This window comes from Petaurus breviceps, unplaced genomic scaffold, assembly GCF_028583685.1.
Source record: "Petaurus breviceps papuanus isolate PSGF00001 unplaced genomic scaffold, PetGlider_PUasm1.0 115, whole genome shotgun sequence".
NCBI lineage: Eukaryota > Metazoa > Chordata > Mammalia > Diprotodontia > Petauridae > Petaurus > Petaurus breviceps.
In genome coordinates, this window is record NW_027185612.1 from 3798827 (window position 1) to 3815960 (window position 17134).

A 17134-nucleotide genomic window follows, 5' to 3' on the forward strand; every position below is an offset into this window, starting at 1 on the left:
TTAAACGCTTTTACAGAAACCTAGACTGCATAAAATGACTTTATCCTGATATGATAACAGAAGGAAAAAATGAACTGTCAACTTGCCTACAGAGACACAGTAGTTCATTTTTTAAGAAGTGGTAACCAGGGTCAAAATTTCATCTTCCTTATTTTAACTACCCACTGCATCATTTTCATTGGAAAAATAACCATATGCTATCATGCATGTGGTAAGTTTTCATATAAAAGGAATTTAATTTCTATTTGCTTCCCACTTTAATTTTTTATACACCTTAAAATAGATTAAATTTAAGGAATGAGATGAATAAACAATTCACCACTAGCAAATTAGTATTTAATACTCCTTAAAAAAAGATAATTATACAAATCTTATTACACCTAATATAATTATGAAAAAAAATTACAGGCAGAGTATACAACTTATCTACATAATGAAAATAATATATTGCATGGTCACAATTAGATATAAAAACAAGGAAAATATTTTGATAATGAGTAATTGCTTTATCAACTTACTTCTGTGCTCCCTGAGACAACAGCTTTGTCCACGTTCATTAATGCCTGTTCTTCAACCTGGCATACTCCCAGAGACCATTCTGCACAACGGTGATGAGCCCAAAAGTGACCTGAAAAGTTATAAATAAATAAAATTCTATAATTTTATAAGTATTTCTCTTCAAAATTTAAAAACGAAAAAGTAAAAACTTCATACCCTACTAATATCACATCAATTTGGTTTCAAGCACTCAAACAAAAAATCAGTATTCTGATTGCATATATCAGTTATCTAAAGGGTATTTCACACAAAAACAAAAACTTTATAGATATGTGTGTATACACACACATGTCCCCCACATACTCAGTACAAAACCTAAACTAACTTCCTGCAGATGGGCCATGGATATGAAGGTGGATTACTGCATTATGACGGAATATAACAATGCCCTCAGGAAGTAAGATGTACAGTGCTATTTGCTCTTACATAAAAAAGTCCCAAATTGCTACACTATATTATCAGTTACTGGAATAATTAGTCTTCTGCTGCTGTCACCTCTTACTCACCAATACTGCTCTATAGCATCACCTCACCTAACCAACTTGTAATGTTATGCTTCTAATCCACTATAGACCGAAAATAATAAAAATGGTGAAATTTGTTACAGTTTTATCTGAAAGAGGAGGCAAAAGTTAGCACAGGTATGAGAGACAAACTTAAGGTGTGTGTTTTACTTCATGAAATTCGTTATATTTACTTTGGCTTCATAGAAAACTTAATTGCCTGGAAAATTTTAGCTAGATTTTATCTGATAGCCAAGGTTACAAATTGACCTTTAGATAATTCATGAATTATTGTATGAAAATTCACAGTTTTTGAATAAAATACAAACTGCATTATTAACTTAAGAGTATTCTCACCTTTGCTCAAAATTAAATTCAAGTTTCACGTGCCACTATATATACAAGCATGTTTTCTAGCTGTTTATTTGCTAACTTTTATAAAAGAAAAACAAAAAAATTTTTAAAATTTCCTCAAATTACTGGCCTCATCACCTAGTCCTATCTTTGAATAAACAATGCTAAAATTCACTGATACATTTGAAGCATACAAGAATCATTTTTGAACTTAAAAAAAAAGAAGAAAAAGAAAAGACCTTAACAAAATGTTTCAGTTAAGCAATTTTCAACTTCATTGAATCAGTAAACATTAATAAGTTAGTTTTCCAAGTATTAGACAAAAAAAAAATAGGGAAATGGAAAATCATAATTCATGTCCACATGCATACAGAAAAAATGTACCAAGTTACTTAAGAGTATTAGTTGAGCTAACTTAGAAGTAATATTGTAACTTTACTGCTATTTTCAGGGAAAACAATGAGGCAAGAACTATAAAAATCATTATCAATATCAAATAAACTATAAATTATATAACTTTTAGATCATAAAAATAAGAAATAAATTAAATAAACTGAATACATGGCTTACTGAATTAAGCACAGTTAAAGATGAATTATTTTTTACATAGCAATAAGTGTTTCCGGATATTCACTTGGAATTCACTCACTAATGTAAAAAATCACTTATACTTTCCATGATACTATAAGATCATTTTTGCACTGAAATTTAACATGTATAATAGGGCAAATCAAAATGTTCTTACCTGTAGACTCAAATAAGGCTTGGAAATCGATGTCATCTGGAAGGCCAACCAGGCTGAGTTCGTCCCACAATTTACCAGTCTGATCATCTGAAGCAGTTTGGGTGCTTACACTTATATATGATGTTATGTTCTGTCGAGGAGACCGTTCTCTATAAAAATAAAAGGCAATATAGGGTGATGATAGTGATAGTAAAAATAGTGGGTTACTTTCCTAATACTTAAATGCCTTCACAAATATCTCATTTGATTCTCACAGCAACTCTATGAGGAAGATATTATGAGCTGCTATTCACACCTAAGAAACCTAAGGCATTAAAAGGCAAAGTAACTTGTCTACAAGCATACATCTATTAAGAGTCTGAAGCAGTAACTAAACTCCATGCATGCTGACTCCAGGCCCACTTTTCTATATACCCTGCACCACACACCTGGCTTTATAAAAAGTTTTACCATATATGTAGAATTGCTCCTTAATATGGTATTCCAAAACCATGACAAAATAATTTTTACATAATCCTATGATAAATATCACTTCCAAAAATCTTGGAGACTCACAATATGTTTCTTCTAGTTTAAAACTTACATTTCTTAGTAATAGTGAATATATCATATAGTCATACATGTTCACAAAACATCACAATCAGAAAAAAAATTTAAGTTGAATGATGACAATGAAGGCAGAAAAATCCAACAACAATAGAGCTGAAGTGTCTAAAAGGAATTGAGAACAGTATTAAAAGGAGTCAACTATAGCTTTCTTAAGTTTTTGTCCTAAAGGCTGAACAAACTGTAATGGTAATAAGTTATTTTCAGGAAATGAGGCATGGAGACAAAAAAGGCAATGACAAACAAAGTGTATAGTAAATGTTAGCATGTCCCAACCATAAAAATTCACATACTTGATGAAAATATTTTTTAAATATAATGAAATCATTTAATATTGTATCTTGGCAATTATATTATGCTGGAAACAATATAGCATCTGCTTTAATGTGATAACAAATCCTCTAACCTAAATATGGATAAGAGATTAACCATCAAAGCAAGACATTAAATCACGGGGTGGCTAGGTGGCACAGTGAGTAAAGCACTGGCCCCAGAGTCAGTAGGACCTGAATTTGGTTCCGGCCTCAGACACTCAACACCCACAAAAAAAAAAAAAAAACTAGCTGTGTAACCTTGGGCAAGTTACTTAACCCCAATTGCCCTCCAAAAGGCCAAAAAAAAAAAAAAAAAACCCATTAAATCACATTAACACCATATCAAATACCTTTTCTTAAAAAAATAAGCCAACCAGTTTCAAAAATCAGAGCTAGAAACATTAGAAATTCCAACTTATAAAAATCTCATTTTGTACTTTATTACATTTTATTAAATTTAAGCTTCTGCTAATGCCTATGAGAAGTGATAATTTTTTCAAATAACATGTTTTCCTTTACCAATCACTTCACTGCTTTATTAGAAATCAAACAGTAAGAAGGTAATTACAATATTTATGCTGAATCTGGGAAAAATATCAATTGGCATAGATAGGCTGAGCAAATATGAAAAAGTAGGAAAAAAAGACAACTCTACTAAATTAAATTACTCATTCTTTACTATACCAAACTACCAAGAAATTTTTTTATTGAGCTATAAAAAGATAACAAAACTCATCTAGAAAAACAAAAGTTCAAGAATATCAAGTGAAGTAACAAAAAAATGTGAAAGGTGGCCATCTGATATCTCAAGCTATATTATAAAGTGGCAATCTTCAAAAGCTATCTGGAACTAAGAAACATTAGTTTTCTTGTATTTGTTTTTTCACTGGTCCAATAGTGAACCAGTGAAATGCAATAGGGTATACAAGACACAGTAGTAAATGACTATCGTAATGTAGTGCTTTGTAAACCCAAAGACCCTAGCTTTGGGGACAAGAACTCACTTTTTAACAAAAACTGCTGGAAAAACTAAAAACAGGACAGAAACTAGCTATAGACCAATCAATTATAAATCAAGATAATAAAATGGGTAGAAGATTTAGACACAGAAGATATAAGGAGCTATGGCCAAAAGATAATCAAACTGTGCAAAAGTCTTTGAGCTAGCAAATACCACTACTAGATCTGTATCCCAAAGAAATTTTAAAAAGAGGAAAAGAACCTATTTATATGAAAATATTTACAGCATCTCTTTTTGAAGTGGCAAAGAATTAGAATTTGAGGGAATGCCCATCAATTGGAAAATGGCTGAACAAGCTGTAATAGAGTATTACCTGTTACAAGAAATGATAAGGAGCATGATTTCTCAAAAACTTGAGAAGATGTACACAAAATGATGCAAAATTACATGAGCAGAATCAGGAAAACATTGGACACAGTAACAGTAGTACTGTATGATGATCAACTGTGAATGAGTTAGGTAACGGCTGATGACCAAAAATGCTATGCACTTCTAGAGAAAGAACTGATGGGAGTTTGAATGCAGATTGAAGAATACTATTTTTCACCCTTTTTCGTGTTTTTTTTTTCCTTTTGTTCTGTTTTTACTTCCACAACATGAATAATATGACTAACATGTTTTACATGGTTGCACATATATAACCCCTATCGAATTGCTTACCATATTAGGGGAGTGGAGCAGTGAGGGAAGGAGTGAAAAAATTTAGCACTTAATTTTTTTTTAAACAAATGCTATAACTGCACAAGTTTACATAGCCTATATTGAACTGTTTGCCTTCTCAATTGAGGAAGAGGAAGAAGGGAGAGAATTTGGAACTCAAAATTTTAATAACAAATGTTAAAAAATTATTCTTACATATAACAGGGGGAAAATTAAATAGGAAACAAATACAAAAAGGGAATAGATCCCAGAGAGGAAGACCTCAGGGTTTCTGGCCAAAACAGAAACAATTGTTATTTATATTCATTCTGAGTCATAGGGGGCCAAAACAATGACCAAATAGGGCCTGGTCTGGAACCAGAGTGATGTAGGGTTATAGCTAATCTTTTAAGATATAAAACAAACAGTAAGAGGAGGAGGAGGAGTTGTTTCAGAGATTACAATTCATATTCCCTTTGAGCAGAACACCAGGAGGTAAGGGTATGATACTATAGAGAGAGAAGGGAGAGGGAAACAGAAAGGGAAGAACATAGGAGATAGGGAATAGGAAGGGAAGAGGGAAAGGGAAAATGAAAAGGAAAGAAAGCCTTGTTGCACTTAGGTGGCACAGTGGATAGAGCACCAGACCTGGAGTCAGGAAGCCTACTCTGAGTTCAAATGTGAAATGAGACATTTACTAGCGGTGTGACCCTGGGCATCTCACTATTCTCTTTGACTCGTTCTATTTTGGCCAGAAATTCAGGCAGTCTTTCCCTCCCAGATCTTTTTAAGGCGGGGGGAGAGATATTGCTAAAAATTATCTTTACATATAATCAGGAAAAATTAAATATTATTTTAAAAATACTGGATCTGACCAAAAAAAACCCACCATTATGAATTTTTTTTTTTTTTTTGCTTTTTGGAGGAGGGAAGGTAGGGCAATTGGGGTTAAGTGACTTGCCCAAGGTCACATTGCTAGTAAGTGTTAAGTGTCTGAGGCTAGATTTGAACTCAAGTCCTCCTGACGCCAGGGCCCGTGCTCTATTCACTTCACGACCTAGCTGCCCAAATTATGATACTTTTATTTAAAGTAAATCTATTTTCAATGAGTCAATCATTATTTTTAGAAAGGCCCACAAAAATAGCATAGTAACTAATTCTTGATGCCATTCAATCTTTGTATACCAATTTTTTATTTTCTCACTATTTCTCTCTCCCCATTAATTTCTTATAACAAAGAATTCTTAATCTCCAGAAAGAGGTCAAAGAAACATACTATTAACCAAGAATGACATTATATGGTATTCTTCACGCTACTTTTTTCATCTCTTCCTCAGGGAAAACCTTGCCAAGTTTCTTATTTTCAAACTGAAACCCTTTTTTTGTATAGATTCACCATAAGAATGTCAGGTACTACTTCATGGAAGAGAAACAAACAGGAAAATGATCAATTAATACTACAGTAGCAACTTTAATAGACTTAGCTCTTCTCAGCAATGCAATGATCTCAGACAATTCCAAAATATACATGATGGAAAATGATATTCACATCCACAGAAAGAACTGTGCAGATTGAGGCTTTCGATTTTGGGTTTTTTTCCTTTCTTGTGGTTTTTCCCTTTGGTTCTAATTCTTATTTAGAACATGACGAATGTGGAAATATTATGACTGCACATGTAGAGCCTATTTCAGATTGCATGCCCTCTTGGAGAAAGTGAGGGGAAGGAGGGGGAAAAAATTTAAAACTCAAAATCTTATAAAGTGAATGCTGAAAACTAAAAATAAATAAATGTTTAAAAAAATAGAAATTAGATCAATAACTGCTCTTGGGGTTTTTTTTTTCTTTTTTTGGGAGGGGGGAAGGCAAAGGTGATTGGGGTTAAGTGATTTGCCCAAGGTCACACAGCTGGGTAAGTGTCTGAGGCCACATTTGAACTCGGGTCCTCCTGATTCCAGAGCTGGTGTTCTATTCATCATGGTGATCATATCATCATCTTCAAAGGAAAGAGGTAGTTAGTTGTTCTAAGATAAATATTAATTTTCATCTCTTCCATGGGCTACAGAATTATCTATTACTGAGGTAATGATTTTGTTGTAAACCATAATCTTGTGAAAGAAAAAAGGAGCCAAATAAAAATCCAATTTGTGTATTTTATATGGAGTGAAAATAAACACCTGTACTTTGAAATGTTAAAAAAAAGTTGCTCATAAGCAAATGCACTTCCACTTTAAAACTTCCACTAATATTTTAATGATAAGTGCATCTACATAAATATAGATCTATATAAATGTATATATAGAGGAAAAACATACACAGTACTGTAGAATCAACGAAAGGTCAAACATTAAAATCATCAAGCACAAAGCAGTTCTTCTCTGGCTACTATGTAATAATGTTCTATTCCTAGTTAAAAGTGCAATAAAAACTTAGAGGGGTAGAAGAGGGGAAAGAGGCTTACAATAATTTTTTATCTCTTTATCACTTATTATATCAGTTTGACTGGTCTCTACCTGCTCACTAATTTAACACCCTTTACACTTCGGTTTAGGCTATGACCATATGCTATTTGGTTATGTTTTTGCTCATACTGGTTTGTCTTGTAAACAAGTACTAAAACAGATTAAAAAAAAAAGACCTTTTCTCAAAAAGTTTAAAATGTTGAAGAGGAAAAACATTAACATAGAACATATTTGTGTTTTTATGTACGTGCACACACAAAGACACACATATACACACCAAAAACAAGTGGTGGAAAACATTATCACCAAAATTTACCCAAAAAAGTAACTCACTTTCTCTGTCCTCTTTGTTTACGTGGCACTGAGTTTTGTATTTTTTCACTTGTTCCATTGCTGTTGTCACTGATATCCTTCTTGTGCAGAAGTTGCTTTTTCCAGGGTGTGATGAATTCTGGTGTTGGGCTGAACTGTTTTAATTCTCCTTGTCCTAATGAGCTTCTCTCACCACAGTAACAAAAAGCGCACAGTTGCTCACTGATAAAAAAAGGGATGGGAATTGGGGCGGAGGGAGGAGGGGGAAGAGAGGAGGGAAGGGAGCAGAAAAAGAGAACATAGTGGTTTTACCTCAGTATTTTCAATGAATGATATAGACTAGATAAATCTGTGTTTTCAAGAACCCCATAAGAACCTAAGCATGTGTAATAGTTTTTATAGCTATCAGTCAAGGTACCACATAGGTCACCCACTGAATAAATTACATAAATAATAATTCAGCTCACAAGAAAACTTCTGAAACTGTAGTCTTATATTCCTAAAAGTCTTTAAGTAGCTCTCTACAATCTGCTTCCATAAATTGGGTACCACTGGGAAAGTTATATATTCCTGAAAGTAATACTTCCAAGTGTTGTGGTGTTTTTCCTGGGAAGTTAGTATGGTGAAGTATTAAAATTGTTGCTAAAAATCTGCACTGGTGGCTCAAAAACATAATCCCCTCTTTCCTACTTAAGTGACTTTCAGCAAGTTAATTTCTGACATTCAGTTCTTTCATCTGTAATGGAAAGGCTTCAACAATACAACCCCAACCCCAATCCCCCCCCCCCTAAATCATCTCTTAATCTAAAGAAGCAGTAACCCTCCCTTCCCTGTTTCCATGATGCTCCCTAATCCCATCCTCTATTGGTATAATCCTCTATGGTCTATTTCACCCCCATCACTCTCCTATGCACTATGACCTCCAGAAACAAAAAATTAAACAAACAAAAGAAAGTTTACATAAGCAAAATAACTTTCACATTACAACATCAGCATTTTAATATAATGAGCATCCATAACATATATATTGTAAAAATATGCACAGCATTGTATTTTGATAGAGTCAATAAGATCCTTCAATAGCTCATCAAACATTAAAAGTGTCAAGTCCAAAGTAATCGCTAGTACTTTTTCTGTCTCACAATAAAACTCCAGTGGATAATCTATTTTAATGTATTAACTGAAATGTAACCTAACACGACGTCAAAACATCCAGAGTACAATTCTGTTTCCTTTCTGGAATAACGTGTCTAGCATGCTAAGTAGAGGGCATCATAACAGGTCCAACCTGTCTCTATATATAGAAAGTTAAAGCTTAATTGCCCCATATTAATAAAAAAGAAAGGAAATGAAATTCTTTATCTAAAGATTCTCTTAATAATTCTCCTGCTAACTAAAAGCAATGCCTAAAAAACATGCTTTCATACTTAACAATATTTTGCCAATGCTGCAGCAGTGATGAGTCCTCTAACCGGGCCTCCACTCCACCTGCCTCCTCCAAATTTAACAGTTGTCAGTTTGTTTAATATAAGGTTTCAAATCATCTATGCTTTCTCCTTCAGCCATGTTCCCAAAATTATACTTTCTACCATACAACTCAGTAACTTTTCCCCAAAAATAACATTGTTATCTAGTCCTAAAGCATTTATTCTCCCTCTAACCTGATTTTAGCTTCTACTCCAACAGAAACAGTAGAGCTGGTGGATTCCTCAGACACTGAGCGCTGGAGAGCTGGTGTTAGCTGCTTGTTGCTGTCCACTTCTGTTTCACCATCTTCTTCTGCAGATTGTTCTTTGACTTCTGTTAAACAGTAAAGAAACACAAGAAAATTCTATTTTCTGTAATCTGGTAAACTTGCTTTTCTAACTTTATCTGCAGTCTATAAGTAAAATAATTCTCCTAGCAAAGAATTAATTGTGTATTACTTTCATGCAAATTTTTAATTTGCATCTAAGAGTAGAACATACTAACTAAACAAAAATGGTGTTTTTATTAGAAATCCTGAAACATTATCTCTTTCTCTGGTACCAAATTATACTCAGAGAAAAAAAAAAAAACATTTTCATCCACTTAAGTCATATTTATCAACCAATAAGCATGTATGGAGCTTTATGGGACAGGCACTGTTCTAAGCAATAAGAACATTTTTAAAAGGCTAGAAGAGTGCTGCTCCTGAAGAATATCAAATTCTAATATGGGAGGCAATATTTAAGTAACCAGGTAGAGAAGGAATAGTAACCTTAAGTGGAAGATGCTAAAAGGGTGGGTGATGTGGGAAGAAAGTTGGGATAAAGGAGAAGGGATAACTTTTATCTGTCTTAGAAGAAGTTAGAGAAATAGAATAGGTGGTAAGGAAGAGTATTCCAGGCACAGGGAATAGTAGAAAGTAAAACTGTCATGTGAGGAACAGCAAGTAAGACTGCATGGCCAGAGTGTAAAAGTCTGTAGAGGGAAGAAAGTAATGAGATTGGGGAAAGTAAGAAGGGGCCAGGTTGCCGCAAGCATTTAATGCAAAATTAAGGACTTTAAGTTTAAACTCTAGACATAATAGTAAATCACTGAAATTTAGTGGGTTGTGTGGGTGGAAAGTGCATTAGCACTTCTAAACTGTAAGGAAAGCATGTCGGTAGCTGACTGAAACAGAGAGGAGAAGGGGTTTCTGGCACTGAGAAGAAAGCTATCTAGGTAGTTAGGTGGTGAAACAGTGCGTCGATAATCACAAAGAAACAAGTTCATAACTGGCCTCAGATACTTACTAGCTAAGAGAATAAATTTCTTAACCTCTGTGGGTTCCACATTCTTCAGCAGTAAAATGAGGATTTAAAAAAAGCACCTAAACCTCACAGGATTATTGTGAAGCTCAAATGAGTATGTAAAATCTATAATATGCTCCTCATAGTGCTTGGCACATAAGAGGAGCCATATAGATGCTTATTCCCTTCCTCTTCACCCCCAGCCCTACTCACAAGAAGACTATTTCTACAATCAGACAAGGAATGATGAGGAACTAAACAAGGGTGGTAGCTGTCTGAGTAGAAAAACTAGGAAAAAATAGTAGAGACGTTATGGAGGTAAAAATGACAAGAGACAGTAATGGAATGGATAGATACTTGGTTAAGTGTGAGGAGTCAAGGATGACATGAAATGCTACATGAATGACAGCAACATAAAATTTTGTAATAAAATTGAATTTTCAATTCCAAAATGAGTTCTGTTTTGAAAATGCAGAGTTTATGGTACCTACAAAGAATCAACTTCAAGACTGCTAAAAGGTCATTGGTAATGCATTACTATACATAGAGGAGAGAAACTAAGGCTTAGATACAGATTTGGGAATCATCCATATCAAGATAACAAAACTCATAGCAGTTAATCAGATCAAATGAAACCATATGAAGAGAAAAGACGTTTATTGGACAAGGGCTTGAGGCACAGAGATAAAGAGACAGCAAAAGTGACTAAGGAAGGGGTGGCTAAGTGGCACAGTGAATAGAATAGGCCCTGGAGTCAGGAGGACCTGAGTTCAAATCCAGCCTCAGATACTAGCCATGTGACCATGTGACCATGTCCCACATGGGCAAGTCACTTAACCCCAACTGCCCTGCCCTCCCCCTCCAAAAAGGGGGCGGGGTGGTATGACTAGGTGGCACAGTGAATAGAGCACCAGCTCCGGAGTCAGGAGGACCTGAGTTCAAATCTGGCCTCAGACACTTAACACCTATTAGCCATATGATCTTTGGGAAGTCACTTAACCCCATTTGCCCTGCAATCCCCCCTCAAAATGAAAAAAAAAAAAAAAAAGTGACTAAGGAGGGTCATTCAGACAGACAGAACCATGACAGAATTTCTTCAAACAACAAGATAAAAAGTTCAGAATAAGATAATCAAAGATGTTAAATGCTATAAAATTAAAGATGAGAATTAAGAAAATACCATTAGATTTAGCAATTAAGAAAAACATTGATGACTTGAGAGGAGACAATTTCAGGAGAGCTATGAAGATGTGAAAAGAAATGAGAATTATGCAGAAGAGTCAACAGCTTGGAAAAGGAAGTACAAAATTTGACTAAAGAAAACAACTCCTTAAAAAATATAATTGGCCAAACAGAAAATTAATGCAGAGAAGAAAATGCTTTTAAAAGTAGAACTGGCCATGTGTAAACTAATGACTATGGGGTATCAAAAATCAGTCAAACAAAATCAAAATAAGGAAAAAAAATAAGGAAATGTAAAATACCTCACTGGAAAAACAAATGATTTAGAAAATATATCCAGGAGAAATAACTTTAGAATTACTGGACTACCTGAGAGCCATGTTCAAAAAAAGAGTCCAGAGTGCATATTTCAAGAAAGTGTCAAAGAAAACTGTCTTGATATCCTAGAACTAAAGGATAAAATGTTCACTGGAGAATCTACCAATCACCTCCTGAAAAGGATCCCAAAATTAAAACTCCAAGAAATATTGTGACCAAATTCCAGAATTATCAAGTGAATTAAAAAATACCACAAGAAGCCAGAAAGAAAACAATTCAAATATCTAGGAGCTATAGTCAAGGATTACACAAGACTTAGGAAATTCTACATTAAAAGAACAGAGGGCTTGGAATACGATATCCCAGAAACCAATGAAACTTGCATTACAACCAAAAGTCAACTACCCAGGAAAATTTAGCATATTCTTTCAAGAAAAACACAAGACATTCAATGAAAGAGGTGACTTTCAAACTTTCCTAATGAAAACACAAGAGCTGAAGAGAAAATTCAATCTTCAAAAACAAGGCTCAAGAGAAACATAAAAAGGTAAACAGTAAAGAAAAAACATGTTATTGGGCAGCTAGGTGGCGCAGTGAGTAAAGTGCTGGGCCTGGAGTCAAGAGGACCCAAGTTCGGTTCTGGCTTCAGACACTTAACATCCACACACACACACACACACACAAAAAAAAAAAACTAGCTGTGTAACTTTGGGCAGGTTACTTAACCCCAACTGCCCTCCAAAAGGCAAAAAGAAAAGAAAAAACATGTTATTTGAGAAGATTAAATTTTTCACATCCTTATATGGTAAGATGATACTTGTAACTCTTGAGAACTGTATCTCCATTAGGGCAGCCAGAAGGAATATACATAGACAGAGGATATGGCTATAAGTAGACTTTGATGTGATGATATAAAAAATCAAGGGGGAGACACAATCAGGATAATCCAGGATCTGGCAGCTTCTACACTGAGGGATCGAAGGGCTTGGAATGTGATATTCCAGAGGTCAAGGGAGCTGGGACTAAAACCAAGAGTCACCTACCCAGCAAAACTGAGTATCATGTTTCAGGGGAAAATATGGTCATTCAGTGGAATACAGGACTTTCAAGCATTCTCCATGAAAAAACCAGAGTTGAATAGAAAATTTGACATTCAGATACAAGAAGCAAGAGCAGCATGAGAAGGTAAACAGGGAAAAGAAATCATAAGGAACTTATCAAAGTTGAACTATTAACATTCCTACATGGAAAAACAACGATTCTAACTTATCAAACTTTTCTCAGTAGTTGAAAGGATTAGAAATATATATATATATATATATACATATATGTGTCTTTATATGAGGGTATGTGGGCATATGAATACATATGTGAATGTGTGTATATGCGTTTACAGGTATACATAGATAGAGGGCACGGGACCAATTTAACTGGAAGCGATGATACTTAAAAGGTGAAATTAAGAGGTGAGAGAGGAATATAATGAGAGGAGATGGGGAGAGACAGATTGGGGTAAACTATCTCATACAGAAGAGGCAAGGGAAAATGGTTACAATGGAGGGGAAGAATAGGAAGGCAAAAGGGAATGGGTAAACCTTATTCCTATTCAATCTGGCTTGAGAAGGGAGGGAAATACACACTGAATAGGGGATCTCACCCTCCAGGAGAATAGGGGGGGAAGGGGATGAGAGGGGGGATGATGGAAGGGGGGCAGGCTTGGAGGGAGGGAAGTTGAAAGGACCCACTTTTGAAAAGGGATAGGATCAAATTAGAGAAAAGAACAAGTGGGAGGTGGGATAGGAGGGAGTGAAATATAGTCCGTCTTTTACAATATATCTACTATGTTATCGTTTTGCATTAGCCGCAAATGTACAACCTATACTGAACTGCTTGTCTCCCCAGTGGGAGTGGAGGGGGGTGGAAGGGAATGAATCTGGAATTGAAAGTTTTAAAATCAAATATTCAAATATATATGTGTGTGTGTATATATACACATGTATACTATTATTAATACCATCTTACATGTAATTAAGAAATAAGATATACAGGCACTGAGGCATAGAGATCCACTGGAAAAGTCAAAACGGGTATGGGAGAAAATATGGGAGAGAGCAGATTGGAGGTGGGGATATCCTGTGGGACTGCTGTTTTGGGGGGATGGGTAGGGGAAAAAGGGGGAGAAAATTTGTAACTCAAAATCTGGCGGAAACGAATGATGTAAATCAGAAGTTAATAAAGCATTTAAAAAAAAAAGAAATTCTCAAGGAAAAGTGCCCTGATATTTCAGAACCAGAGGGCAAAATAGAGGTTGAAAGAATCCACCAATCACCTCTTTTTTTTTATTGTTGCATGAATTTATTACTATAAATATATAAACAAACAAAAAATTAACCAGACTACATCAAATAATAGCACGTTTCCAGGATGAGCAAATCTGTGTTCCATCGTTTAAACAAAGTACTGGCACCAAAATTGAAGAGGATAGGTCTAAAAGGGCTTGATGGGAGAAGAGGGAAGCAGAGTGCAGGAAGGAGAAAGCCAGACTGTGTCTATGGGCAGCCAGGACAGGAAGGATTAGGACTAGGGAAAACCCTGGGGTGCCGTGGGGGAAAGCTATGTGCACAAAGTAGCCTGTCTCCAGAGGCAGGAAAGAGCCACATGGTAAAAGCCACATGACAAAATTCACTAGTGGCAATTACAGGGAAAAAAAAGTTTAGTATCTTCAGTACACAACTCTACTCCAGTTTGTCCCACCGCACTAATCACCTCTTGAAAAAGATCCCAAAAGGAAAACTCCTAGGAATATTATATCCAGGTTTCAAAATTCCCAGATGAAAAAGAGAATATTACAAGCAGCCAGGAAGAAACAATTTGAATATTGTGGAAACACAATCAGGATAACACAAGATCTAGCAGCTTCTACTTTCAGGGATAGAAGGGCTTGGAATATGATATTCTGGAAGTCAAAGGAGCTGGATTAAAACCAAGAATCACCTACCCAGCAAAACCAAGCTGAAAAGAAAATAATCAAGGGGTAAAAAAAAGAATTGAATGGGAGAAGAAGAAAGGTGAAAGCAGAATTAAGACAAATTACAACACATGAAGAGGCACAAAAGACCTATTACAATTGAGGGAAAAAAGGGACAGGGTGAGCATTGCTTGAACCTTACTCTCACTGGATTCAACTTAAAGAGGGAACAACATACACATTCAGTTGGGTACAGAAAATTATCTTACTCTATAGGTAAATAGGAGATGAAAGGTGAAAGAAAAGGCGTTGGGCGTGGGAGTGATAGAAGGGAGGCAAATTGAGGGAAGTAGTGGTCAAAAACACAACACTGGTGAGGAGGCACAGGGTAAAAGTAGAGGGAGAAAAGTAAAATGGGGTGGGGGGGAACAGAATGGAGGTTATTTCCCTCCATTTAGTACAGTTAGTAATCATAACTGTGAATGTGAATAGAATGAACTCTCCCATAAAATGGGAGCAGATAACAGAGTGGATTAAAAATCAAAATCTTACAATATGTTATCTGCTAGAAATTCATCGGAAACAGAGAGATACACAGAGAGTAAAAGGAAAAATACTGGAGCAGAATATAATATGCTTCAGCTGAAAAAAAAAAAGAGTAGCAATCCTGATCTTAGACAAAGCAAAGGCAAAAATAGATCTAACTAAAAGAGATAAAGAAGGAAACTACATATTGCTAGAAAGTACCACAGACAATGAAGTAATATCAATACTAAACATATATGTACCAAATGCTATAGTATCCAAATTCTTGGAAAAGTTATGTGAGCAACAGGAAGAAAGAGATGACAAAACTATTCTAGTGGGGGACGTGAGGCTCCCTCTGTGCAAAGTAGAAAAATCCAATGACAAAATACACAAGGAAGAAGTTAAGGAAATTAAGATAATTTAAGAAATGCTACATATGATAGACTTCCAGAGAAAACAGAATGGGCATAGAAAGGAATATACCTTTTTCTCAGTGCTACATGGCACCTGCACAAAAACTAATTATGTATTACGGCATTTAAAAGCTCACGAGTAAACACAGAAAGGCAGAAACATTAAATATATCTTTTTTCAGATCTGATGCAATAAAAATGACATGTAATAAAGGGCCATAGAAAAACTGACTAAAATTTAATTGGAAACTAAATAAGCTGATCCTAAAGAATAATATCACAAAATCACACAAATTACAGAAAAACAAAATTTAAGGGATGTAACCTAAGCAATTGTTAGGGGAAATTTAATTATCTCTAAATGCTTACATGAATAAAAAAGATAATGTAAAGATGAACAAATTGGGCATGCAACTAAAAAAGTTAGGAAAAAACCCAATTATAAATCACCAATATCAAATTAGAAATTCTGAAAATTAAAAGAGATTAACAAAACTAAAAGACAACTATTGAACTAATAAATAAAACTAAGAGCTGATTTTATGGGGGGGAAACCCTATAAAATTCATAAGCCACTGGTTAATTTAATGATTTAAAAAGAAAACCAAATCACCAGTATCAAAAACAAAAAATGTGAATTTACCACCAATGAAAAGGAAATCAAAACAATAATAAGAATCTATTTTGCCCAACTATATGCCAACAAATCTGACAGCCTAAGTGAAATTGTTTAATATTTACAAAAATATTAATTGTCCAGATCAATACCCTAAGAAAAAAATCTCCAGGCCCAGACGGATTTGCAAGTGAATTCTACCAAACATTTAATAACAATTAATTATGATACTATATAAACTATTTAGGAAAACAGGCAAAGGAGTCCTACCAAAATTCTACCAAACATTTAATAACAATTAATTATGATACTATATAAACTATTTAGGAAAACAGGCAAAGGAGTCCTACCAAATATGGTACTGATATCTAAATGAGGAAGAGCCAAAAACAGAGAAAGAAAATTATGGGCCAATCTCCCTAATGAATATAGAAGCAAAATTTTTAAATAAAATGTTAGCAAAGACATTACAGCAACATCTTGAGGATGATATACTATGACCCAAGTTCGACTTATACCAGGAATGCAGGGTTGGTTGAATATTAGGAAAACTATCAGCATAATGACCATATCAATAACAAAACTAACAGAAATGATGATTATATCAATGCATACAGAAAAAGGTTTTAACAAAATACAACAATCATTCCTATTAAAAACACTAGAGAGTATAGTTATTATAGTTATATTATTCAAATGGTGTTTTCCTTAAAATGATAAGTAGCATCTATCTAAAACCATTAGCAAACATTATATATAATAGGGATAAGCTAGAAGCATTTCCAACAAGATTGGGGGTGAAATAAGGAAGCCCATTATTACCACTATTATTCAATATTGTACT

The 17134-nt window shown here is 34.6% G+C and overlaps 1 protein-coding gene across 9 annotated transcripts in view; it reads right to left on the reverse strand.

Annotated features, from left to right (window-relative positions):
- KMT2C (lysine methyltransferase 2C) overlaps nucleotides 1-17134 on the reverse strand; it is a 336336-nt gene that overhangs the window by 200761 nt on the left and 118441 nt on the right. For all 9 annotated transcript variants that reach the window (XM_069084226.1, XM_069084177.1, XM_069084204.1 and 6 more), the window contains 4 exons: nucleotides 9174-9312; nucleotides 7534-7734; nucleotides 2161-2309; nucleotides 519-628 (listed from right to left, as the gene is read on the reverse strand). In XM_069084226.1, the coding sequence (XP_068940327.1) occupies nucleotides 519-628; nucleotides 2161-2309; nucleotides 7534-7734; nucleotides 9174-9312 (599 nt within the window). The remainder of the gene's footprint in view (nucleotides 1-518; nucleotides 629-2160; nucleotides 2310-7533; nucleotides 7735-9173; nucleotides 9313-17134) is intronic.